The 25,813-nt window shown below is 49.3% G+C and overlaps 3 protein-coding genes across 9 annotated transcripts; 2 read left to right on the top strand and 1 right to left on the bottom strand.

Moving 5' to 3' along the window:
- The first annotated feature begins 14,108 nt into the window (after window positions 1-14,108).
- On the top strand, window positions 14,109-19,922 carry MANEAL (mannosidase endo-alpha like). Of its 2 annotated transcripts, none has more exons than XM_059081433.2 (4): window positions 14,109-14,698; window positions 15,895-16,004; window positions 17,149-17,225; window positions 18,339-19,922. In XM_059081433.2, exons 1-4 carry the CDS (start codon window positions 14,149-14,151, stop codon window positions 18,973-18,975), a joined length of 1,374 nt encoding a protein of 457 aa, XP_058937416.1. In that variant the 5' UTR covers window positions 14,109-14,148; the 3' UTR covers window positions 18,976-19,922. The 2 variants fall into 2 exon arrangements, with proteins under 2 accessions (XP_058937416.1, XP_066867297.1); XM_067011196.1 differs by having other exon boundaries at window positions 18,616-18,716.
- YRDC (yrdC N6-threonylcarbamoyltransferase domain containing) lies at window positions 16,168-24,544 on the bottom strand. Of its 4 annotated transcripts, none has more exons than XR_010836145.1 (5): window positions 24,144-24,544; window positions 23,483-23,597; window positions 23,242-23,361; window positions 21,899-22,115; window positions 16,168-18,707 (listed from the first exon to the last, which is right to left on the bottom strand). XR_010836145.1 is itself a non-coding variant. In XM_067011202.1 (5 exons), the coding sequence occupies exons 1-5, from the start codon at window positions 24,533-24,535 to the stop codon at window positions 18,662-18,664; spliced, it is 816 nt and encodes a 271-aa protein (XP_066867303.1). In that variant the 5' UTR covers window positions 24,536-24,544; the 3' UTR covers window positions 16,168-18,661. The 4 variants fall into 4 exon arrangements, 2 of the variants coding, with proteins under 2 accessions (XP_066867303.1, XP_058937481.1); XM_067011202.1 differs by having other exon boundaries at window positions 21,899-22,041; XM_059081498.2 differs by lacking the exon at window positions 16,168-18,707 and adding an exon at window positions 21,199-21,594 and having other exon boundaries at window positions 21,899-22,041.
- On the top strand, window positions 24,376-25,813 carry C1H1orf122 (chromosome 1 C1orf122 homolog). Of its 3 annotated transcripts, none has more exons than XM_059081687.2 (3): window positions 24,376-24,584; window positions 24,887-25,088; window positions 25,337-25,813. In XM_059081687.2, exons 2-3 carry the CDS (start codon window positions 25,041-25,043, stop codon window positions 25,430-25,432), a joined length of 144 nt encoding a protein of 47 aa, XP_058937670.1. In that variant the 5' UTR covers window positions 24,376-24,584; window positions 24,887-25,040; the 3' UTR covers window positions 25,433-25,813. The 3 variants fall into 3 exon arrangements, with proteins under 3 accessions (XP_058937670.1, XP_058937661.1, XP_058937652.1); XM_059081678.2 differs by lacking the exon at window positions 24,376-24,584 and adding an exon at window positions 24,591-24,661; XM_059081669.2 differs by lacking the exon at window positions 24,376-24,584 and adding an exon at window positions 24,654-24,795.

The following is a 25,813-nucleotide window of genomic DNA, read 5'->3' as shown; positions in this document are numbered from 1 at the left end:
TAAATTTGTATGTAAGTAATAACATAGCCTCAAAGTATGTAAAAGCACATCATACACACCACACCTCCAGGTCTGCAGTATAAAGGGTGCGAACCAAGAGTCCTGGGAATCAGGGAAAAGAGAATTTGTGCAGAGGAATGAATGTGGAAGACAGAGTACATCCAGGGATATGAACACAGCCTAAGAGTATCCATGTAATTAACTGCCAGCTGCTGCAACAAACAAACCTCCAAATTTCAGTGATTTAATTCAACAAATTTATTTCTAGCTTTCATTACATGTCTGGTAAGGTAGGGACCCTACCTGTTCACAGTCCTCAAGGAAAGAGGCTGACAGAGGCTTTGACACCTTGACCCGGCACCATCATGAACACGTGACAGAGAAAGAGGGGGATGGATGAGACACACAAACTCTTAACTACCACAGCTCTGAAGTAACACAAGTCATGTCTGCTCACAGATCATTGGCTAGATCCAGTCACACAGCCCCATTCTAACTGCAGGTGTTACCAAGTCCAAGCTCCTACTGCTCGCCACACAAAAGGCCAAGACATTGTTGGGGCAAGGAATAGCAACTTTATTCGGAAAGCCAGCAGATTGAGAAGATGAGGGACGAGTGCCCCCAAAGAACCATCTTCCCCGAGTTAGAATTCAGGCTTCTTTTCCACTAAAAGGGTAGGGTGTAAAGTCCTGGTTCTGGCCAGACTCCAGAGCGGATGTGTTAATTTCTTCCTGCCTGCAGCCATTCACAGGTGGGCCTGGTCAGGATGTTTCCTGTGAGCTAAACAAAGGTATTTTAGCTTAACACTCATCACCTGGGAGGCAGGGATCCCAGAGATGGGCCATTATGTATAATTTAAGCTTATAGACAACATCCCTTTAGTGATTAAGTTGTAGTACTCATTTATCTTATATTTATAAGTTTGTACTTTTGACTGCCTTCATCCAATTCCCCCTCCCCTGACTTCTGCCTCTGGTAACCACGAATCTGATCTCTTTTTCCATAAGTTTGTCTGGTTTTGTTTGTTTGCGGTACGCGGGCCTCTCACTGTTGTGGCCTCTCCCATTGCGGAGCACGGGCTCCTGGCGTGCAGGCTCAGCGGTCATGGCTCACGGGCCCAGCCGCTCCAAGGCATGTGGGATGTGGGATCTTCCCGGACCGGGTCACGAACCCGGGTCCCCAGCCTCGGCAGGCGGACTTTTAACCACTGCGCCACCAGGGAAGCCCTGTTGGTTTCTGAAGTATAATTGACCTATAACATTCCATTAGTTCCCATTATACAACATAGTGATTTGATATTTTTGTACATTTCAAAATGATCACCACAGTGATAAGTCTAGTTATGACATGTCACCATCCAAAGATATTACATAATTATTGACTATTCCTCGCACTGTATGTTTCATACCCATGACTCATTTACTTTGTAAATGGAAGTTTGTACCTCTTAATCTCCCTCACCTATTTCTCTCCTCCCACTGCTGTCTCCTTTAAAAATAAAAAACAGGGCTTCCCTGGTGGCGCAGTGGTTGAGAGTCCGCCTGCCGATGCAGGAGACACGGGTTCGTGCCCTGGTCCGGGAGGATCCCACGTGCCGCGGAGCGGCTGAGCCCGTGAGCCATTGCCGCTGGGCCTGCGCGTCCGGAGCCTGTGCTCCGCAGCGGGAGAGGCCACAACAGTGAGAGGCCCGCATACCGCAAAAAAAATAAAATAAAAATAAATAAAAATAAAAAACACATCTTTTGCTTGCTCTCTTTTCCTCTTTCCTCCTGGGGTCAAATGGTCTTTGTTCCTTCTTATTATACCATAGTTGCTGCATTTTCCTCTTTGTAGACAGAAGGCTCGCCTCAGTCTACTCATAGTATCTGCCCCTTACAATTCTGGTCTGCCATGACATTGGCTTGCCATAGTGTCTACTGGCTTCTGCTGTGGCCCTGACTCTGCATTGACCTTTCAACTTACCTTCCCAGAGCTAATTTTGGCAAATTCTTGGGGGAAGAATCTAATTTCCCGGCTTCCCTTGTGGCACAGTGGTTGAGAATCCGCCTGCCAATGCAGGGGACAAGGGTTCGAGCCCTGGTCCGGGAAGATCCCACATGCTGTGGAGGAACTAAGGCCGTGCACCACAACTACTGAGCCTGCACTCTAGAGCCCACGAGCCACAACTACTGAGGCCATGCGCCACAATTAATGAAGCTCGCATGCCTAGAGCCCATGCTCCGCAACAGGAGAAGCCACAGCAATGAGAAGCCTGCGCACCTCAACGAAGAGTAGCCCCCACTCACCGCCAACTAGAGAAAGCCCGCTTGCAGCAATGAAGACCCAACACAGCCAAAAAATAATAATAAATAAAATAAATAAATTTTTTATAAAATAGAATCTAATTGCCTAGCTTAGGTCAAATGTCTGTTACTGGTCCAAAAAGCTGTGGTCAGAGGAACACAGAGGTCAGGGTCATATGGTATAAAGGTGGCCACTTAAGCAGGAGGGTGTGAGTGAGAAGACACCCCAATTCATGTCTTTTAGTTCATTGCATTGCATCAAACTGGACAGCAGCAAATGGAGGTGACTATCCTTGCCAGAAGCCTCCACTTGCCCTGGTAGCTGCTCCGGTCATTGCGGCATTATACAGAAACCCCATGAAGGCACGCAGCTTATTTGCCTTGTTCATTGTTGTATCTTCAGTAGCTAGAGCTATGCCTGGCACATAGCCAACAAATATGTATTGAATGAATGAATGGGACTTTAATAACATGATTCAGTATTGCCTCCAAACTCCCTTTCCTAGAAATTAAATACTGCAGGGAAGTCAATTACTTTCCCTCTGAACTACAAAATCTGATTGTAGATTTCACTGCTCCCTTTTCTCAGGGTTAAGGGTTGGGCTGAAGTGAAAGCATGATGGGAAGAGGTATGTAGGAGTGTGTGTGTGGAGAGGTTGGTGAGGATAATTACTCTATTGGGTGGATTGGGTTGAAATAAAAATCTGCAGGAAGGGGTGAGAAGTAGAGCAGAAAGGCCAGGGGAGAATGTACCATTTTTCTGTCTTGGTAGAAACCAGAGTGGTCTCTGATTATCATAGCTTGTTCTTATGACATCTCTCAGGTAAAATGAACCCATCCTGAACCTTGAGCCCATGTCCTGCTTTATGTTATAATAATAATGCTTGCTGCTGGTTCTTTGCCAAACATGTATTAAATGCCTTGTTCTGTTTAATCCTTACTACAAATGTATTAGGTGGCTCTTGCCTCATATTTCCTTCTTCCCTTCCCATCCAAGATTATTAAAAGGTTATTTACATCTACTTATCCATTTAATTTGTTTAAATTCACTTTCATTTTCAACCCATGTGATATTGTATGTAGTATTAAACATCAAATAGTACTATAAGGCTGATTATAAAAATAGAAAGTCCTTGCCTTTCCCCTCGCCCCATCCCTGAGTTTCCTCCCCCGGAGCCAACTGCTTTCAACACTTTTGGTTGTATTTACTGGTATTACCTCACATTCACTGAAGATGGTACTGAGTCTGGTACAAGGTGGGCCCTTTGTAAGCGGGGTTCTTTCTTGCTCTCACTCTGCTCTACAAGCCTAGGGGTATGGTCAGTTGGGGCGTGACGAGGTCGCTAATATATACAAAGCAGTTCATAAACAACTCAGCTAACATTTACTAGCTCAGGAGACAGTATTGCACAATGATTAAGAGCACAGGCAGACATAGGCTCAAATTCTAGCCCACTCTCTTTCTACCTCTCTGAGCCTTTGTTTCTTTACCTGTAAAATGGGGAAAGACAATACTCATGGCACAAGATTGATACAAAGATAAGGGTGTGGGTGTGGGAAATCAAGCACCCTAAAACATGGCTTCTGGTCCATTCCATCAGACAGAGAAACCATGTCTGGAAAAGGTCTTGAAAAATAGGTGGATTTGAACAAGAAGGAAAAAGAAAGGCTATTACAGAAAAGAGAAGAATTGAAGTGCAGACTTAAAGGCAGAGATGAAGATAGGGTGTTTGAGGAATAGTGAAAGTCGACTGATGTAACTTGAACGTTGGGTTCTTTTTAGGTGTAAGAGGTCATGTCAGATAGGCAGCTGAGGAAAGCCCTGCCAGGGTAGACCCACAGAGTATTACTGTAGGGTGGGTAGGCAGGAATAAGCCAGTGTGCAAGGAGCACTTGTTGGTTAGAAGCAGGCAAAATGGAGTGGATTCAGGCAAAGGGCAGACTCAGGTATGACATAACCAAGCTTTGCCTGGTACTCCAGAGACCCGATAGAGAGTTCTCAGAGAAGTAGCTTAATTTGAGCCTTATAAGATAGTTATACTAGATGGTCTTTAAGAGCTCTTTCAGTCCTAATGTTCTATAATTTCTATCTTATAGTATTTATATAGTGACAGTGGAAATATAGAAAAAAAGAAAGAATTTAAGTGTTTTGCAAATAGTATCGATATGACTTAGTCACCATTTGGACACTGAGAATAAAAAAGTGTACCAAGAGTGACTAAAGTTTGAATATGGGTGCTTGAGAGGTTGGAGTGCCCTTCAGTGGGGAAGTGGGTAGTGGAAGTGACTGTAAAACATGCAAAGGAAAATTCTAGTAGATGTATGAAGAAGAGACCAGGTATGTTCCTGTCTCTAGGACTTTGAACTTGATATTAGCTCTGCCTGGAACTCTCTTCCTCCAAATGTCTGCATGGTTTCCTTTATGTCTCCCTTCAGGTCACCCTCGCAGTGAGGTCTTCCCTGACCAACCGACTAAAAATTACAAACCTTCCCCACCCTGGCACTCCCTCTCCCCTACTCCTGCTTTGCTTTTCTCTATAGCATTGATCCTCACCTGGCCACTCCATTTTATTCATTGACTGATAGACATCCTAATATGGAAACTCTGTAGAAACAGTATTCAAAGGATATCATTGTGTTGGAGAGTTTAGGGAAAACAAACAATAAAGATACAGAAAACAAATAAAATGGTGAAAAAAGGGGGGGAATTATTAACTCCTGGAGAAACGAAAATTGAACAAAAAAGGAAGTGTGATCATGGTTCACACTTGGCCCAATAGTGAAAAATATTATAGAAAATATTGTATCCACTAGGGATTTAACCTAAAATAATAATACTGCCACATGGGGGCATTGAAAGAGGAAACTTTTGAGAGGGGTGTAAATCAGGATATCTGTCAATTTCAGTCATTCCTAGAGATACCTGTCCTGGGTGTCTTCCTGCTCCTATCGGGGGCAGACTGCCTTTTGGACTTCCACAGCTGTCATCCTGGGGCTCCCTGGAGCTTTTCTTCTGTTGGATTTCCTTTTTACCAGATCCCAAGTTTCCCCTCACTTTTTTTAGTTACCCCCTCATTATATCCTTTGGTGGCTTCCTCTCTTCTTTCTGATTTTGTTCGCCCTTCTCTGAACGCCCTTGGCAAGGGATTGGCTTAGGCGTGAGCCTATGACACAATTCTGGTCAATGAGAAATGATGGGACATTGACTGGGAGCTTCTCAAAGAGTTTCTCTTACTCTTTAAAAGGGTTATAAGACAGCCATTTCCTCCTCTGCATCTGAATATTGTTACGTGGGCATGTGGTGCTTGGAACCGCTTCCATCCTTTTTCAACCACGAGGAGAAAGCCAAAGAAAACACAGACAGATGATCTGATGCCCCAATGTCTTTGAACCACTAGATTAACCATCCCTAAATCTTGCCTACCTAAAGACTCCTCAAGGGATTTCCTGGAAGCCCAGTGGTTAACTGCAGGGGGCTTCCACTGCAGGGCTCACAGGTTCAGTCCCTGGTTGGGGAACCAAGATCCTGCATGCTGTGTGGCAAAAAAAAAAAAAAAGAAAGAAAAAAGTGGAGTAATAAGCATACTATATTTTAAATCCCCAAATGTGGTCTGAGACTATCAGAATCAGCACCACCTGAGATCTTATTAGAAACGCAGAATCTCGGGCCTCACCCTTGACCTACTGAATCACCATCTGCATTTTAAGCCTACTGAATCCAGAATCCAGAATCTGGATTGATATGGTCGTTAAAGTTTGTGAAGCACTGCTTTAAGCCATCTTTAGCTAGTTCCCTTCTTATTTGCAGCCAAACACATTCTAACTGATAGAGTGAATGAAGCAGACATCTTTCAAGCCATGTGTCACACCTCCTTGGCCCACTCTGATTTTAGCAGGAGCTTCTGTGGTAGGCAGAATTCTAAACATGTCCCCATCCCCACAATCCCTGGCCTCTGGCTGTTCTAACACCCATCTAGTTAGTGCTGTGAAGGGATTTTGAAGATGGGATTAAGGTTACTAATCAGCTAACCTTAAAATAGGGAAATCATCCTGGAATAGCCAACTGGGCCTAATGTGTCACTTGAGATCTTAAATTTTATTTTATTTTATTTATTTATTTTGGCTGCATTGGGTCTTCGTTGCTGTGCGCGGGCTTTCTCTAGTTGTGGCGAGTAGGGGCTACTCTTCATTGGGGTGCATGGGCTTCTCCTTGCAGTGGCTTCTCTTGTTGCCGAGCATGGGCTCTAGGTGCACGGGCTTCAGTAGTTGTGGTGCACGGGCTTAGTTGTTCCGCAGCACGTGGGAGCTTCCCGGACCAGGGATCGGACCCGTGTCCCCTGCATTGGCAGGCAGATTCTTAGCCACTACGCCACCATGGAAGTCCCTTGAGATCTTAAAAGTAGAAGAGGGAGGTGGCAGATGAGCCAGAAGAGGAGGTCTGAGAGATTCTAAGTGTGAGAAGGGCTGGACCTGATATTGCTGGCTCTGAAGCTGGAGGAAGGGGGCCACAAGCCAAGACATGCAGGCAGTCTGTAGGTGAGAAAGATCCCCGACTGATGGTCAACAAGAAAGCAGGGACTTCAGTCCTACGGTTGCATAGAACTTGGATTCTGCCAATGATCTGGGACATGGATTCATTCCCAACGCTTCCACAAAGGAGCATAGTCCTGCCAATGCTTTTGTTTTGGTCTTGTGTGACTCTAAGCAGAGAACGAGCTGAGTCACACTTGTGCCCAGAATTTTGACTTCCAGCAACTGTGTGATAATATATTTCTGTGCTGTTTTAAGCTGCTAAATTTGTGGAACTTTTTTATAACAGCACAGTCAGGGTAGACAGTTCTGTGCAAGCCTAAACTTACTTCTCACTGGCAGCATCCCACTTCAAACATACAATGTGTCTTTCTGTCTTAACGCCTGCCTCAGGACCTCCTTTGATATCAGGGAGCCTACTTGGCATAAAGGAGACCAGAAGTATGAGGAAGTTAATAGCCCTAGAGAAAACACTCACCCAGCAGATCAGGGACCAGTGGATAATTGCTTTAGTCTTGAACCTCTTAATTCTAAATGGTATTTTATTTTGTTTTCTTTTTTTCTTTTGGCTGCACTGCACAGCACATGTGGGATCTTAGTTCCCCAACCAGGGATCGAACCCACACCCCCTGCAGTGGAAGCACAGTGTTAACCACTGAACCGCCAGGGAAGTTCCTTGAACCTCTTAATTCTGGAAGGCATTCGTACACTTCTCAGAAGTCCTGGTGGAACAAAGGTCCCATTATCTACAGCAGTGATGCCGAAACCTGGTCTCTGTGCACCAGCACTGAATTGAATCTGGGAGGCAGAGTTTTGGCTGAAACAGAAAAAAAAAAAAATAACTTTATTAGCAAAGCTTTATTGCTTTGCCAGGCAAAGGGGGTCCCAGCGGGCTAATGCCCTCAAAATTGTGTGTCCCGACCTGGAGGAGGTAGTGAGGAGTTTTATTGTAAATGGTTCAAAGAGGAGGGCATGATCAGCTCATGGACGTTCTTCTGATTGGCTGGTGGTGAGGTAATTGGGAGTCAGCATCATCAGCCTTCTGGTTCCAACAGATTTGGGGTCTATGTGCTTGTGGGCAGCATACAGTTAACTTCTCCCACCTGATGGGGGTGTTCAGTTTCTGCAAAACAGCTCAAAGATATTGTTATGTGAATCCCTTGAGGGGGAGCCAAGACCCTGCCCCAAGGTTGCACTCTTGTTTTTTAAAAATATTTATTTATTTATTTGGCTGCACTGGGTCTTTGCTGGGGCATGTGGGATCTTCGTTGGGGCATGTGGGATCTAGTTCCCTGACCAAGGATCGAACCCTGGTCCCCTGCATTGGGAGGGCGGAGTCTTAGCTACTGGGCCACGGGAAGTCCTGCACTATTGTTTCCTGACTGTTCCTTCCTTGTCTCCGCATCCCCTCCTTTCCCTGATTAGGACCTGTTTGAACCTGCCCTTTGGAACTCAGGGGAGGTCGTGGGGGCTGAATGAAGCCTATTTCCTGCAAACAAGAAATGGGGGACACAGAAAGGCTTCCATGCCCAGGAGCCCCACAGGGTCCTGCTCGGTTTCAGCAGTAACCTCCATCATGCATCATTAGTTTGGCTTTTCTTTCTTTCTTGTCTCATTCTTTTCAGATCCTCACTCTTGCTTCCTAGAATTACCTCTTAAATGACCTCCCTGCTCCCAAGTCGTTTTCTCAATCTCTGCTTGAGATTGACAGGTGTACAAGTTAATAAAGGGAAACCTAAGTAAAATGGAGTCAGAAGACCAGAAGGTGGAGCTCTCCTGCATGTACCACTTTGCATCAATACAGATCCCAACAGGAAGGGAGGGTACCTTGCTTCTCCAATAGGAAGTGACACTACTTAGTTATATTGCCGTCTGGAAGAATACAGATTTTTCTCCTTGCCTGGCTACAACTCAGCCAATAAGAGTCTGGCACAACTCAGCCAATGAAAATACACTATACTTCAAACTCCCAGTATCCTCCAATAGATTTTTTTGCCCCTCCCAACTTTCCCCTCTCTATAAAGTTTCCTCTCCTTTGTTTTACCAAGACTTGCGTGTGGTTCCCCAAATAGTTGTTTGCCCCAAATTGCAATTCTTTGCTGCTCCTGAATAAACCTGTTTTGCTGGTAAAACAACTGGCTGTTTCAGTGTTTTAGGTTAACATGGGCAACCAATAAAGTCTCCTCCACGAGCTCATCTTGCTTAGAATAAAATTGTAACTTACTCCATACCACTAAGTTCTTCACTTTTTCCTTCTCTTTTAATGGCATTGCCTTTTGAGAGAAAGATTGAATCTATCCTCAGCACCAGAGAGAAAAATCCCAAAGAATGATTGTAATCGAGGACTCTTGGGTCAGTGTCCATGATTGGTACAATGGGAAACAGAGGGCTATTGTCAGTTCACCTTGGGTCAGAGTTCTAGCCCCAGGTCAAACCATTAGGGATGGGTGGTAGTGTCAAGGACTCCAGGCATGGCCCGTGGGGACCACCACTGTGTTGCAGAGCAGTCCCAGAAATAATGGAATAATTGAGAGCTGGGGAACCTTCCCGCTAGTTATCTAGGACCACATTACCCACTCCCAGTTCTCTAACTTCCTCTTTAATGATTCTTTCTCAGTTTACTTCACGCGTTCTTCCTCTGCTCAACCCATAAATGCTGGTGTTCCTGAAAGTTCCATCCTTATTCTTTGTCTCTTATTCATTCCCAGAGTCACCTGATTCTATGGTAGACATTATGGTCTTCTCCCCAACATTTAACTCAATGCAAAAATTTAATCTAATCCAGTCATGGTCATTCCATTCCCCCCTGGCAAAAATCTGTTTGTGTTGAACAGGCCTAAATCACATTAGACCAATGTGATTCAAGGAAATGCTTGCTTAGGACTTCTGTAAGGCAGCTATGCTCACCACTAAACCACCAATGCCTCTTAGGGCTTCTGGGAAAGAGAAATCAGTTTTACCGTTGTCTGTTGGATGGCAAAAGGGAGCATGCAGCCTCAGCTACCTGTGGCAGCCATTTTGCGTTTTGAGTGGAGCCACTTTTGGTGTGAAGTCAATAATGGGGACAGCAGAGCAGTGAGACGGAAGCATCCCAGGTCCCTAATGACATTGCTGAACCAGGGCATCTACCCACTCTGCCCTCCCACTGGATTTCCTGCACTGTGAGATATGTTTCCACATTGTGCAAGCCAGTTTGAATCAGGTGTTTGCTATTGGAGCTGAAAGCATTCTATTTAATTCACACTTTTTTTTTCCTTTTTAATTTAAATTTTTTTTTTATTGAAGTATGGTTGAATTACAATGTTGTGTTAATTACTGCTGTATGGCAAAGTGATTCAGTTATACATATATATACATTCTTTTTCATGTTCTTTTCCATTATGGTTTATCACAGGATATTGAATAGAGTTCCCTGTGCTATACAGTAGGGCCTTGTTTATTCATTCTATATATACCAGTTTGTTTCTGCTAATCCCAAACTCCTAATCCAACCCTCTCCCACGCCCCTCCCCCTTGGCAGCCACCAGTCTATTCTCTGTGTCCCTGATTATGTTTCTGTTTCATAGACAGGTTCCTTTGTAACATATTTTAGATTCCACATATAAGTGATATCATATGGTATTTGTCTTTCTCTTTCTGACTTACTTCACTTAGTATGATAATCTCTAGTTGTATCCATGTGGCTGAAAATGGCATTCTTTTGTTCTTATTTATAGCTGAGTAGTATTCCATTGTATATATGCAGCACATCTTCTTTATGCATTCATCTGTCGGTGGACATTTAGGTTGTATCCATGTCTTGGCTATTGTAAATAGTGCTGCTATGAACATAGGGGTACATGTATCTTCTTTTCTTAAAAAAAAATTTATTTATTTATTTGGTTTGCGCTGGGTCTTAGTTGCAGCAGGAAGGCTCCTTAGTTACAGCATGCAGGCTCCTTAGTTGTGGCCTGCAAACTCTTAGTTGTGGCATGCCTGTGGGATCTAGTTCCCTAGGCAGGGATGGAACCTGGGCCCCCTGCATTGGGAGCACGGAGTCATAATAACCACTGTGCCACCAGGGAAGTCCCAGAGGGTACATGTATCTTCTTGAATTACAGTTTTGTCTGGATATATGCCCAGGAATGGGATTGCTGGATCATATGATAATTCTATTTTTAGTTTTCTGAGGAACCGCCATACTGTTTTCCACAGTGGCTGCACCAACTTAAATTCCCACTAACAGTGTACGAGGGTTCCCTTTTCTCCACACTCTCTTCAGAATCTGGTATTTGTAGACTTTTTTAATGACAGCCATTCCGACTGGCGTGAGATGATATCTCATTGTACTTTTTTTTATAGGTTATTTTATTTTATTTATTTAAATTAATTTATTTATTCATTCATTTATTTATTTTTGGGTCTTTGTTGCTGCACTTGGGCTTCCTCTAGTTGCTGTGAGCGGGGGCTACTCTTCGTTGTGGTGCGCAGGCTTCTCATTGCGGTGGCTTCTCTTGTTGCAGAGCACGGGCTCTAGGCGCAGGAGCTCAGTAGTTGTGGCTCTCGGGCTCTAGAGCGCAGGCTCAGTAGTCGTGGTGCATGGGCTTAGTTGCTCCGCGGCATGTGGGATCTTCCCAGACCAGGGCTCAAACCCGTGTCTCCTGCATTGGCAGGCGGATTCTTAACCACTGCGCCACCAGGGAAGCCCCTCTCACTGTAGTTTCGATTTGCATTTCTCTAATATTAATTCACACTTAATGCTGTGAAATAAAATTCATATTTTTTGGCAGGACCAGAAAAATTTAAACATAAAAAATTTTATGTGCCCTTTGGCCTCCTCTCTCCCCACACTGTGCATTGTATAACTGCTTCATGCATCAACCAAACCTTCCCCATCAGCAGAAATACCTGCTCAACTATAAAGAGCAACTTTCTCCTAGCATCAATAAGACAACTCCGGGCTTCCCTGGTGGCGCAGTGGTTGAGAATCCGCCTGCCAATGCAGGGGACACGGGTTCGTGCCCCGGTCCAGGAGGATCCCACATGCCGCAGAGCGGCTGGGCCCGTGAGCCATGGCCGCTGAGCCTGCGCGTCTGGAGCGGCTGGGCCCGTGAGCCATGGCCGCTGAGCCTGTGCGTCCGGAGCCTGTGCTCTGAAACGGGAGAGGCCACAACAGTGTGAGGCTCGCATACCAAAAAAAAAAAAAAATAAGACAACTCCTTAAAGATAACATTCTTATTTTTTTAAATTCTTTTCCACTATGGTTTATTACAGGGTATTGAACATAGTTCCCTGAGCTATACACTAGGACCTGTTGTTTATCTATTTTATATATAGTAGTTTGTACCTGCTAATCCCATACTCCTAATTTATCTCCCCCTTCCCCTGCTACCCCCTTTGGTAACTGTGAGCTTGTTTTCTAAGTCTGTGAGTCTGTTTCTGTTTTGTAAATAAGTTCATTTGTATCATATTTTAGATTCCACATATAAGTGATATCATATGGTATTTGTCTTTCTCTGTCTGACTTACTTCACTTAGTAGGATAATCTCTAGGTCCAACCACGTGGCTGCAAATGGCATTTTCCAATCTTTTTTATGGCTGGCTAGTATTCTGCTGTCTATATACACCACATCTTCTTTATCCATTCATCTGTCGATGGACATTTAGGTTGCTTCCATGTCTTGACTATTGTAAATAGCGCTGCTGTGAACATAGGGGTGCACGTGTCTTTTCGAATTAGAGTTTTCTCCAGATATATGCCCAGGAGTGGGATTGCAGGATAATATGGTAGTTCTATTTTCCGTTTTTTTAAGGAACCTCCATACTACTTTCCATAGTGGCTGCACCAATTTACATTCCCACCAACAGTGCTAGTAGGGTTCTCCCCACTTTCTCCAGCATTTGGATAACATTCCTTCTTGCTAAGGGATCACATGGGGCTTTGATCTGGATTATGTAAACTGTCAATAATACGTCATTTGATGTACAGCCCTCTGTCTCAAAAAACTTATATAACTGTGCCTTGACTTTTAATGGGCGGAACAGCTCTCAGAGCTTTCTGAGATGCTCTTCCCAGGTTATAATCCTCAAATATGGCTCGAATAATATTTTCCATTTCTGGCTTAGATCGACTGGTTAATTTTTCGTCGACACTCCCATGAATTCTCTTGAATGTACTCTCCTGGGCTCCAAACCTACCCACATTTCCCAACCTTGCTCCTCCTCTTCCTGGGTTTCCAACAATTCATTTACTTAAGAAATGAGAATCTGGCGCCTACCAGTGTGCCAAGCCCTGTTTTAGACACTGCAGATATAGTGGCTGATGAAACAGAATTGTTGTCTTCATGGACCAGAGGAGGCAGACGATAAACAAAACTTTTTCTTAATGAGTCAAATAATGAGTAACGCAGAGTAGGAACAATCAGTGTTGAGTGAAAAACTTAACATTGTCTATAGAATATCACATCAGAGTCTGTTATTCACTCCACAAGCAACCCTGGGCACTGAGTGTCACATCCTGTTTTCCAAGCCCTTGGAATCTAAAAAGGTAAAGGTGACCCAGCGCCTGCTCTCTGGAGCTGAGAGTCCAGAAGGAACTTCGAGCAAGTGTTGAGTGCTAATTTTGTTAGGCCCTGGGAAAACTGCTTCATGGTAGCCATCTTATTTAGTCCTCACTGACTATAGGAGGTTGTCCAAGGACAGAGAGCTTGGGACGACTGGCCCGAGAGCAGGCAGGCTGGACAGTGACAAGAGCTCTGGCGAGGAGACAGTCCTGATCCTTGGACTTAGGCCCAGTCCATGTGACCTTGCGCAAGTCACGGTCTCCCTCGTCCTCCCACTCTAGCCAGTGTCTGTAGTGTCTGACTCCTAGCGGGGAAGGAGGTCGTCGGAGAGAGGGGCAGCCACAGACACTGCTTTCTTCCCCACCCTGCCCTATGCTCCCACGCCCTCCAGCGCCACCGCCCGGACCTTCTCCTGGGTTGCGGGAGGAGGGCATTCCCTTTCCCCCAGCGGGCTCCTTCACCGCTGCCCCAGGCTGAAAGGCGACAGATCCTCCGCGAGCCACGCGCCTTGACTTTGGCCCCTGCTCCTTTGGCCCGGGATCTCGTAGCTCTCCCCGTCCACTCCCCCCGCGGCTCGCGACCACTTGGTCTGCGCCGCCTGCACTCTCTGTGTGCCGGGCCCGCCCGCACTGCGGGGGAGAGGCCGGGAGCCGCCCACGCCGCGCTCGGCGCTTGGAGTCGCCGTCTCCCTGGGACGCGCGAGGGCTGAGCGACGCGCGGGAGCCGGGCGGGCAGCCATGGCGCGGCGCGCCGGGAGGTAGCCGGGCGGGACGCGGAGAGCGCGGGGGCCGCCATGGCCCGGCGGCGGCGCCGCGCCTGCATCGCGCTGTTCTTGGTGCTGCTCTTCGCCTTCGGCACTCTCATGGGCCTGCGCACGCTCAAGGCTCCGGACGGACTCCCGGCGCTGGGCCCCGGCCTGGAGCTGGCTCCCTTTGAGCGACGCCCCGAGGGGGGCCCCGCGCCGGCCGCCCGGGCCCCGGCCGCCCCCGCCGCGCCGCCGCCGCCGCCGCCGCCGCCCCGCACCGCGGGCCCGGGCAGCTCCCTGGGGCCGGCCCCAGCGGAGGCCGAGCCCGCCCCCGGGCAGAGTCTGCGCGTCTACTCGGACCTGCACGCCTTCTACTACTCGTGGTACGGGAGCCCGCGGCGCGAGGGCCACTACATTCACTGGGACCACGTCATGGTGCCGCACTGGGACCCCAAGATCTCGGCCAGCTACCCCCGCGGCCGCCACAGCCCCCCCGAAGACTTGGGCTCCAGCTTCTACCCGGAGCTGGGGCCCTACAGCTCCCGGGACCCCGACGTGCTGCGGGAGCACATGACCCAGCTGAAGGAAGCCGCCATCGGTGAGCTCCCTCCTCCCCCGTCGCTGGGCCCCCAGCCTCCCCTTTCTTTGTTCCCACACCCCAACTTCCACTGCTCCTATCACGGGGCCTTTGGTCCCACTCAGCCTGGCTTCTGCCTCTTCTCCTCTAGAACTCTCATCCCCTGCTCACCAGGAGATCCCGCCCCCATCTTCTAGTTTTCAGACTCCTCCACCTCTGCCTTCTGACCCCCTACCATTCCAGGGCCCTTTCCTAGAGCAGAGCTGCTGGGAGGGCCAGTGGAAGGCGTTTGCACCAGGGCTGTCCCAGGTAGGGAGAGCGAGGAAAGGAGGGCAGCCTATTGGGCTTCTTGGTTTGGGGAAGTGAGGCCTGGATGCCCTGGCCCCGCAGGAGTCTGGGGTTCAGAGCAGTAGTGCCTGGGATGGCCTCTGCTTTCACACTAGGCACAGGGTAGGGCAGCAGCCTTTCCTGAGTTTGCTGGTTGCAGAAAAGGAAAGTTTGCCCACGTTGTATGATGGATCCTGCTCTATTTGCAGTAAGGGGCCTGGGAGCTTTTCAAGTACTCTGCTTGAAAAGAAGCCCCTCTGTAGGTAGGCTGGGGTGGGGAGGATGACTTATTTCAAATTTTGTCACTGAATTTTGCTGGATTTTACACTACATTTCAGTTTCTCTGGAAATCGTTTAATGAGTGGGGGGAAAATCGAATGCCAGAGACAGTGGTGGGAAGTATTCACAGATAAATAGCACAGAGGCCATCCCTCAAGATTCTGCTATCTAGAGGGGCAGACAGTTGAGACAAATGTTATTAACCACGGGAAGGGTAAAATGACCTCTGCTCAGGGCTCCTCTCCCTGAGGAACCTCAGAGGAGCTCCTCTCCTCCAGAGACAGGACTGTGCCTTCCAGGTGGGTGTGTCATTGTCCACCCGTTTCCCTTTAACTACTTGCTAACGCAGGCCAGAGGCTGCTGAGGCTCTCCGGCTCCTTCCTGACCTGGCACGTTAGGGTTCCTGCAGTCACTGAGCTTCAGCACTGCGGGCGTGGACAGCTCCAGGACTCGCAGCTCAGGGATCTGATCTACAAGAAGAGAACCTGGCGGGAGTCTCCCTCAAGGTTTCATTCAGAAACCATTCTGCAGTTGGAGATGGTTTGTGAGGAAGGAATTCTCTGTTGTGGGGTACTGTGTGTCTCTGAAGTAGCCTCTGTGTTGTGTCTCAGGCGTCCTGGTCCTGTCCTGGTACCCACCTGGCATGGCTGATGATAATGGGGAACCCTCAGATGACCTGGTGCCCGCCATTCTGGACACTGCCCACCAGTACAACATCCAGGTGAGTCTCCAAGATGTCAAATGCTCTCTGGCCGATTCTGGAGATGTCCCCTCCTCCGCCCACAGGGATAGTGCCTCTACCAAAGTTCTTGGGGTTAGCCCAGGTGTGCAAATACGAAGCAAGTGTGGTGTTGGGGGTAGGGGTCTAATAAATAGTGCCTATGTCACTTTTTAAAAAATTTTTATTTTAATTTTTATAGAGCAGGTTCTTATCTTTTTTATACATATTAGTGTATATATGTTAGTTATCTATTTTATACATATTAGTGTGTATACGTCAACCCCAATCTCCCAGTTCATCCCACCACCACCACCCCACCACTTTCCCCCCTTGGTGTCCATACGTTTGTTCTCTACATCTGTGTCTCTATTTCTGCCCTGCAAACCAGTTCATCTGTACCATTTCTCTAGGTGCCTATGTCACTCTTATTTTTTGAGCTCTGAAAAGAATTTTTGGGAAAAAGAAATACAGGATAAATGGTAGACTAAATAAATATCACGGTGATAGAGGTTAGGTTGGAGACCCTGATCCTGGAGAGAGGGCAGGCAAGGGCCAAATGGGCCCACAAACTGAACTCCAGCCTCAACTCCCTAGTGGGAGGCAGTGCTGGGCCTCAAGGAGTAAAAGCACAACACGTGCTCTCATCAGGCAGGCTCTCTTTCAAGAGGAATGATGGAGCCGGCCAGTTATTTTCCCCACATGTACCAATCAAGTAAGTCACTGCCCTTACCTGTGTGTGGCAAAAGAAGAAAAACGATGAAAAGGAGCCCCACTCCTGTTCCTGAGCCCGTCACTGGTACATTAAATAGATCATGGCACATTTTCCTATGGACACTTCTTCCCATAGTTTCAGGCAGCTAGTGCCGATCACTGGGAGCTGGCACATAAGTTGAAACCTATCGGCCAGCCTGCAACAGCCCATCAGAATGATTCCCAGAGGCCCTGCTGTGGGAGGTGGGAAAACTCACCCCTGTTTTGGGGGCCCTGAGGGCAGTGGTTGCTTTTATTTACACTGTGCCCATGACTACCAGGTCTCTCCTGAACTCAGCCTCTTCTCCAGGCCATAGTTGAAGCACGAGCCTTATAGGTTGTGGCCCCTGGACAGATACTCACTCACCCGACCAATATCTCCTGTTTGTGGCAGGTGGCCTTCCACATCCAACCCTACAAGGGCCGAGATGACATCACTCTGCATGACAACATCAAGTACATCATTGACACGTAAGGCTGCTCTGGGACCTGGATTTTGGTGGGGATCAAAATGGGGGTAGGGCTAGAAGGCTTGGAGGCGCAGGTCAAGAGACAAAAGGGCAGAATGCCCGTGTCCCCAGCATCTAAAGAGAGTAAAAGAGTACTGGGCTTGGAGACAGCAACCTGGGTTTGAATTCTGGTTCTGCGGCCTCCATTCTGTGATCAGAGGCAGTCCTCTTAACCTTTGAGACTTGTGAGAGTTACGTGAGCTAATATATGTGGAAAGTGGCTTGCAAATGGCTTGCATATATCATTCACTCAAAACATATTTACTGAGTGACTTCAGGTGTCCAGGCACTGTCCTAAGTCCCAGTTGTACAGCAGTGGGTAGGGCTAGCAAAGTTTACATCCTAGGGTGGATGTGCAGTGAGCAGATAGTGGTTATAGATGACAAATCAAATAAATAGCAATCCATACTATGAAGAAGTAAATAACAGAATAAAGCAGGGTGTTTAAGAGTGTGCCCAAGAAACAACTTTAGAATGGTTGGTCCAGTGAGCTTCTCTGAGATGACATGTAAGCCAGCACCTAAAGGAAGAGTCAGCTCTGCAGAGATCTGGGGCAGGCAGAAAACTCCAGGCAGAGGGCTGTCAGATCCAAAGGCCGTCTGATGGGACAAGCTTGACAGCAGCCAGTGTAGCCAGAGTGAAGCGACAGATGGGGTAATAGCAGGAATGGAGGTGGGCAGGGCCAGATCAAGTAGGTGGGGCCTTGCTGGTCTCGGTGAGGAGCAGTCAGATCTGATTTACACTCTTTTAAAAAGAGACTGGGTTATAGGGAGGTGGAAGTGGGAGCCTGGAGACCAGTTAGGTGGCTGTCAGTACAGTCCAGATAGAAGATGGTGGTGGCTCGGCCTCAGGCAGGGAAGTGAGGCTTAAATTGAGGAATGACAAGGCTTGGGGGAGGGTGGGAGGGAACTGGGTTCTTGCTTAGAGGCATGATGAGTCCAACTGTGGAGTCCAACTGGATTCAAAATTGTGCTTGGACATCAGGAAAGATCTCATTCATGGCCAGCCCTCCGGCTGTGCTGGCTTCTTTTCTCTTAGGCTGCTGGCTCAGCCTTTTCTTCCTCCTGCTCCTCAGGTATGGCTCCCATGGTGCATTTTACCGCTATAAGAACAGCATGGGTAAGAGCCTCCCACTCTTTTATATCTATGACTCCTACCTGACATCCCCTGAGGCCTGGGCCCACCTCCTGACACCGAATGGGCCCCACTCAATCCGCAACACCCCCTACGATGGGGTCTTCATAGCACTGCTGGTGGAGGAGGGCCACACCCATGACATCCTGGCCGCCGGATTTGATGGCATGTACACCTACTTTGCCTCCAATGGTTTCTCCTTCGGCTCCTCCCATCAGAACTGGAAAGCTGTGAAGAACTTTTGCGATGCCAACAACCTCATGTTCATTCCCAGCGTGGGGCCTGGCTACATTGACACCAGCATCCGGCCCTGGAACAACCACAATACGCGGAACAGGGTCAACGGCAAGTACTATGAGACGGCCCTGCAGGCAGCCCTGACTGTGAGGCCCGAGATCGTCTCCATCACCTCCTTCAATGAGTGGCACGAGGGCACCCAGATTGAGAAGGCCATTCCCAAGAAGACGCCGACTCGGCTGTATTTGGACTACCTGCCTCATCAGCCCAGCCTGTACCTAGAGCTGACGCGCCGCTGGGCGGAGCACTTCAGCAAAGAGAAGGAGCAGTGGCTGATGTGAGGGGCCTGCAGGCAGGGGCGGGAGGTGCTGGCGTCCCAGCCTCGCTGGAAGATGTCACCACGTGGGGCTCGGCTGAGGTTGTGGGCACTCGCTCCCAAGTCAGCGGCTGAGTACTTCTGGGCCCATCAAGTCAGGGCCCGTGGAGAACAGAGCTAGTTTCTGAGGCAGGTGGGTGCCAGGGTGCCCTGCAGGGACAGGAAACTAGGCAGTGTTCCAGAGAGGGAACGCCAGGGGCTGGCAGGTGGCTGGGCTTAGCCCAAGGCAGCTCCACATCCTCAGTCAGAACACTTTAAAACAATCCCTCCTAGCTTGGAACTCAGTTGGTTGGTGTTCTGGAGTCACCAAGTCACTGGTCTTAGAAGGGTGTCAGGGCTCTGGGCTAGCATGCACCCTGCTCTCTGCCAACCTGCACCCTCTCCAGGCCTCCTTCCCACATCACCTGTCTTCCCCAAGTTAGGGAACCACATTTAAGACTTTCTAAAAGGGAAAATTCTCAGTTTAAGCTCTTCCCAGTAGATTCCCGAACCCAATTATCAGGAAATAATCCTGAACATTCACACATTCATTCAACACATACTCAGCGAGCACCTTACCGCGTGCCAGGTGCTGGGGGAAAACTTGACCAGGAATGGCTCCTGTCTTCCTAAACTTACAGGAGCCAGCTCTCCTAATTTGGTGTGGCCTTGTAGCTAGTGCCTAAGCACAGCTATAAGTTTTCCCTTTTTGCTGTTTTGCCCAGTGCTGGGAGTTCAGTTCTTTTTCCTCGAAGAAAATACCTCTGCGCTCCAGAGCCTCCGTTTTCCTAGATGAACATTTAGCTCCAGGGGGAGGACTAGGACACCCCCATCCCTTTAGCTGCCTGAATTGAACGAGGCCCACTCATTAGAGCCGTTTTCAGTGCTACTGTGATTTGTATTAAAAATGACGTTTTTGTTCCTATTCTCAAATCAGCTTTCCTTTTGATCCCTTCAGGACCACAAACTCTCGACTCCTTAGAATCTGTGACAAATTGACACGGGATGGGCTGGCTACAGTGTTAGCACGACAAACAGTCGAGTTTGCTTAAGAAATTTGTTTCAACAAGATTTCTAGAGGGAATATTTAACAAACCAGTGCTTATTTACAAATAAACTAACATGCTAACTGCAGGGACCCTCAAACAGGCCCTGGGACACCCTCTTGGCAAAATTCTTAGGAACTACTTGAAAATACGTGCATTGGAAACGACAGTATTGAGAAGTTTATGGGCTCAAGACTGAATCCCAGTTCTGAGAACTGGGGTGTGAGGGGAAAGGGGAGAAGTGAGCCCTACTGGTCACCACAAGGACTCCCAGCTCCAGGTACTAAACAGGTACTAAACCCCACCCATGGATGGGGCAGCCCTGGTCCGCTTGCTGTGACTCATTTGGGGAAACCAAGACAGGCAGGGACAGGTGAAAAGGGCTAGATGGTGACCTGGAATAATTTACAAGGGAGTGACACTGAGGCTTCAGTTCACATATGCATATTTTTATAAACACTAAAAGTATGGCCAGACCTGGGGGGCAGGGGCAGTAATTCTCACACACTGCTGATGGCATGGCAACTTGATTCAGTTCTTTTGAAGGCTAACCTCTATCAAGAGCCAAAAAAAATGGCCGTACACTTGGACCCAGTAATCCTAGCCCAAGGAAATAATTCAAAAGAAGAAAAATAAAACATTTACAAAGATGTTTAACAGCATTTTTTTCTATTAAAGAAAAAACAAAGTTCAAATGCCCAACAGTAAGTATGTTTTTAACACCTGTATACACATGAATAAAGATAAAGGCTGCTAAGTAGACACTGGATTTAAATAAAGGTGTTGCAGGTATAATTCATTATAATTTACATTATGAATAAATAAAAAAGTGGCTGGACAGGACAGTAGAGATTTATTTTCCAATATTCCTTAATTTGGACTCCCCCCCACCCCTGTGCCAGTTGAGCTTACTTCCCACCATTAGACCAAAATGATGATTCTCCACCAGGCAATTACAGCAAAGAACCAGCCCCCTGGTTCAGAGGAAGCAGTGTTTGGTCGATCGCTCTATAGTTTTAATTTTTATACTAAACTGGTTCCAGCTTCAGAAGCACAAAACTCATGCATTTGGTCACTTGAGACTTTTGAAAAGCACCAACCAATGTGTTAGCTGATTTGGACCTTAAGTGCCACTACCCACCAGAGAAGAAGCTCTCACTAGATTCCAAATCTGTTATTTATTTTTCAAAGATCAAAAAAAAAAAACTTATCAGAACAAGGCCATCCTTAAAATGCTCTTAAAACCTCTATTCAGCTTTTGGCTCATATATGAAATTATAAATAAATATAACCTCCCCAACAAGGTGTGAGGCTTAACTAGCAGCTTCTGAGGCCTGGTCTATAGTGTTCAGAAAGAAACTTTGTCTTAAAAGGTCAGACTAGTAACATTGTAGCCCCAGCGGCCTCTGCCAATGAGGCCTTGCCAGCCACCAGCAGTCAGACACATAGTGTCCAGCACCAGTCCTTAGGCCCTCCCTCCTCCGGAGTTTCACAAGCAGGATCCACGTAAGGGGAGCAGCCCATACTTCTGCAGGATGGCCGAAGTACTTTCTAGGGCACTGGGGAGGAAATGGAGGACAGTTAGGGTTTGACTTCTCAAAGCCCCGAGCCCACCAGATTCTGGAGACCAGGGACCTAGTCTAAACTCTTCGATCATACTATGCTCTGTTCATCAAACCCTTGATGAATCCTTTTGAATCCTGAAAAAGCCAGCAAACACTAGCAAACTTAGTTCCACTCCACCTACCACATCTCCAAACCTGCCCGCTCCCCTCAGGGCAAGATAGGAGTGACAACCTTTTTTTTTTTGCATCTCCCAACCTCCCTCAAATCCTATCCCTGTGCCACAGCAAAGAGACTCACCAACCCGGACGAATGATGCCAAACTCTCCAGGCACAGACAAGTCAACCACAGTTGAGCCTAGTCGACACTCAGGGCTCTGGCCATCCCCAATTGGTCCCCCATCAATGACCAAGGACAAGCGAGGCCAGAGGTCCTGAAATTCCTGAGAAGAGGGAGAGGAAGAGCATGGACACCACCTCTGGCATCTGCAATGATGTCATACCGCACACAAGGCACCTAAGACAGAGATCACACAGCTCTAAAACAGCAGGCAGCTTCCTCTAAGCAGGGGAAGGAACCTCATTTAAACTCTGGATCAAGGCAGGAGAAACGGGAGGGACTCTGCAACTGCACGCCATTGGCGCTCAATCCCTGGGCTATGGAAAGGAGTTCCCCTTCAGAACTGTGGACTGAACTGTTAACTGAGCCAGAGCACCACTCTCCACCCTCACCCCGCATGAAGGCACTGCAGTGGCAGTTAGGCCTGGGAATTTGGAATGGGGGATCATAAATACCAGTTACTGTGCTGGATAGGTAAGCTGCTTGCCGAAAAGGTAAGAATCCCCATCCCCAATGCCTAGGATATAGCCACCAGGATCAGGTAAAGCCTGAGAATAAGAAGGGGTGCTGGACTCTCATGTTCCAAAGCCCCTGAACCCACTCTCTAGGTCTGGGCATGGAATCACTTTACTATGAAAGTAAAATCATTTTGCTATGCTCTGCATTTAAGACCAGTAAGAAAAAAAGAAGTATGCTCAGTCAAATTTCTTTGTGTCCTCATTCATTCTAAGCTACTCAGCCAAGACAGGATTAGAACGATCCTTTCTTTATTTTTGACCACACTGTGCGGTCCCTGACTAGGGATTGAACCTGGGCCCTCGGCAATGAAAGCGTGGAATCCTAACCACTGGATGGCCAGGGAATTCCCGTGGGTGATCCCTTCTTTGACCTAGCTTGTGGCAGAGATAAGAGAACAGTACCAGGAGGTCCCTGGGATACATGATTTAACTTTTCATAGTCTTAACTTGCTTTATAGCAAGCTGTGAAGACTTATCACCCAACTGTATTCTCCAACGACTGCTATCCCAACAGAATGAGAAAAACACGTACTTACGATGTCTCTTATTGTTAAAAAGACAGTAGGAAAACACCACCAATTCTCCCCCTCGCCTCTCAAACTTTAAAATAAACCTTTTCCAAGATCATTCTGTATTCCCCCACCCCAGCCACCTGGGCAGTCTTCCCACCATCAGACCAAAAGCGCGGCTCCCCTGCCAGGCAATTCCAGTGAACCATCAGCCCCTCTGGTTCAGAGGAAACTGTGGCCTGGTGACATTTCTGGGCAGAGAACTGGGTAACTCACCTCAACATTCAGAGAGCTGGCCTGGGAGCTGAGGTTGGCACTGGTGAGAGCAAGAGGTCCCCCAAACACCTGGGCCAAGTCCTGCATGAAGGCGTGGTCAGGAATCCGGATGCCTACAAGCTATGAGGCAAAGAGAAAGGGGATCTCAGAAAGGTTGAAGGGGTGGGGGATGGCTCTGGCCTGGACCCTAGCAAAAGCCAAACTGCGGGAGTCTGGGGACAGAAGAGAAAATCTGACTCACAGGAGTGAAGGGGTTCAGGTCCTTGTTGAGCTCCTCCGAGCGTTCCATCACCAGGGTCACTGGTCCTGGCAGCAGGTCGTTCAGGAGCCCCTCAGGTACTCTCACACGGCAGTACCTGAGAAACAGAGGAACACAATTCCAACCAAATGAAAGGCACTGCTGGTCCTATTCCAGACCCTAGGCAGATCTAGGAAAAGTGACCCGAGGGACTACAACGGGATCCGCCTGTCTTCCCTCTTCATCCCCAAGAGCTTGAGCAGAAAGCAGGGCTCCAGAGGACCGCCCCAGGCTTGGACCCGCAGGCTACAACAGCTGCACCGCTTTCACGCTCCATGTTTTACTTTCTTCAAGGCACTCCCTACTAAATTAAGCTACCGTGTTCCCCCTCTTTTATCTTAAACCGTGGGCGTGCCCCCCCCCCGCCCATTATCACAAAAACGCCAGAAGAATAGGGACCCCGCCTGCCTCGTTCATAGCTGCGCCCCTGATCTCGTTCAAGGCCTGGCAGACGCTAAGCACTCCATACATGTTTCCAGTTCCGGATTCCCGGGTGAGCCTGGACAAGCCCCTCCCGCTCTCCGCGCCTCAGTCTCCCAAGCCTGTCACCGGAAACCCCTCCCGCGGTGCCGCCCCCAACAGGACCGGGTCGGGGCGTCCTCACCTGTAGACGTCGGCCACGCGGCCCAGGCACACAGCCAGCGGCTTGGTCTCGCTGCGGCCCTTGACGCGGTACACGACGCCCAGTGCCTCCGAGCAGCTCGCCGAGCAGGCCAGGCCGTACAGCGTATCGGTGGGGACGGCCACCACGGCGCCGGCGCGCAGCTCGGCCACGGCGGCCCGCAGCGCCTCGGTCCAGCCGGCGCGCTCCGGGTTTGCGGCCCGCACGGCCCCGCTCCCCGGGAGCCGGAACAGCCGGGCCCCCGGCGCCGCCGGAGCGGGGCTCGGCGGACGGAGAAGGCGCCCGCTCCGGGCAGAGCCCGCCGGCCCCTCGCTCAACCCCATACTGGCAGCCACCGCGGCCCTCAGCCCCGTGCACGGACGCGCTGGAGACATCCGCCCAGGCCTGCTTCCGGGAGGAAGTGACGCGCCCAGTCATCTTCCGGTCTGGGAGGCTCCGCCCCACCACCGCGCTGGGCAACTTAAAGGGACCGCGACCCCCAGGAGGATTGAAGGAGACCGGTGGGGACGGGGCGGGGCGCAGCTTTGCGGAGCCTTAGCGCAGCGCTGGGGAGGGGGGGCGGCCGAAAGGGGGGCGGTGGTCGGGCCGCGCAGGCGGAGATGGAATGGGGCCCGGGCTCAGACTGGTCACGGGGGTGAGAGGGGGCCCGTTGGGGCGGGGGGAAAGGGGCTCTGACCCCGCGCAAGCGCCGGCCCTGACCGTCTGTCTCGCTCTCTCCCGGGCAGGGAGGCTGCCGGCGTGGACCGTGGGAAGGCGGGGCTGGGGCTCGGCGGGAGGCCACCCCCGCAGCCGCCCTGGGATGAGCGCGCCCAGCAGCTGCTGGATGCGGTGGAGCAGCGGCAGCGGCAGCTCCTGGACACCATCGCCGCCTGCGAGGAGATGCTGCGGCAGCTGGGCCGCCGGCGCCCGGAGCCGGCTGGTGGCGGGGTCAGTGCCCACCCCGGGCTGGGCCTGGGAGGTGGGGACTGCCCACTGGCCGCACTTGCTAAGTTCTGGCTTCCCCTGGAGGGTGGAAGAGTGTCCCCACCGGTTTGTCCCCCACTGCCTTTCAGTTGGGCGAGAGGCTTTGAAAAAGTTAAGTGCTATCCAGATGCCAAGTGGCCATCTCTTGCAGGGTCTAATCCAAGGCCTTTGCTCCCAGCCTCACTTTTTTTTCTTTCTTCTGTTCCAATCAGAACGTCTCAGCCAAACCTGGAGCACCCTCCCAGACAGCTGTCTCTGCCAGAGGTGGCTTTCCAAAGGATGCTGGCGATGGAGCTACAGAGCCCTGACCATCCCCGAGCCGGGCGCCCTGACTTCTCTCCCTCCCCAGGGCTGGTGGCTGGACTGTGAACAACTCCCTTTCAATAAAGGGGCCAGTCTTCACTGGCAGTGGCTGGTACTTGGCTCTCAGCCTGGGTGGCAGCTCTGCTAGCAGCTGGGTTCACTCCCACTTCATCCTGGCTGAAGGCAGTGCTGAGCTCTGAAATGTAGCCAACGAATACCCAGTCTGATTACCCAGATTTGGGCAGACCAACAGTGCTCGCCAGAGTGGTTTGGCCTGCTTTGGGGGATCCAGGTCGTGTTACATGTCCATTTCATGCTTTGGGGGCTCCTAGCCCCACAAAACACTTTTAGCAGAGCCTTGATTAAAAGGAAACCTGCAGACTCTC

The sequence above is a fragment of the Kogia breviceps genome, chromosome 1 (genome assembly GCF_026419965.1).
Source record: "Kogia breviceps isolate mKogBre1 chromosome 1, mKogBre1 haplotype 1, whole genome shotgun sequence".
Taxonomy (NCBI): Eukaryota; Metazoa; Chordata; class Mammalia; order Artiodactyla; family Physeteridae; genus Kogia; species Kogia breviceps.
This window is presented reverse-complemented; position numbering and strand designations above follow the sequence as displayed.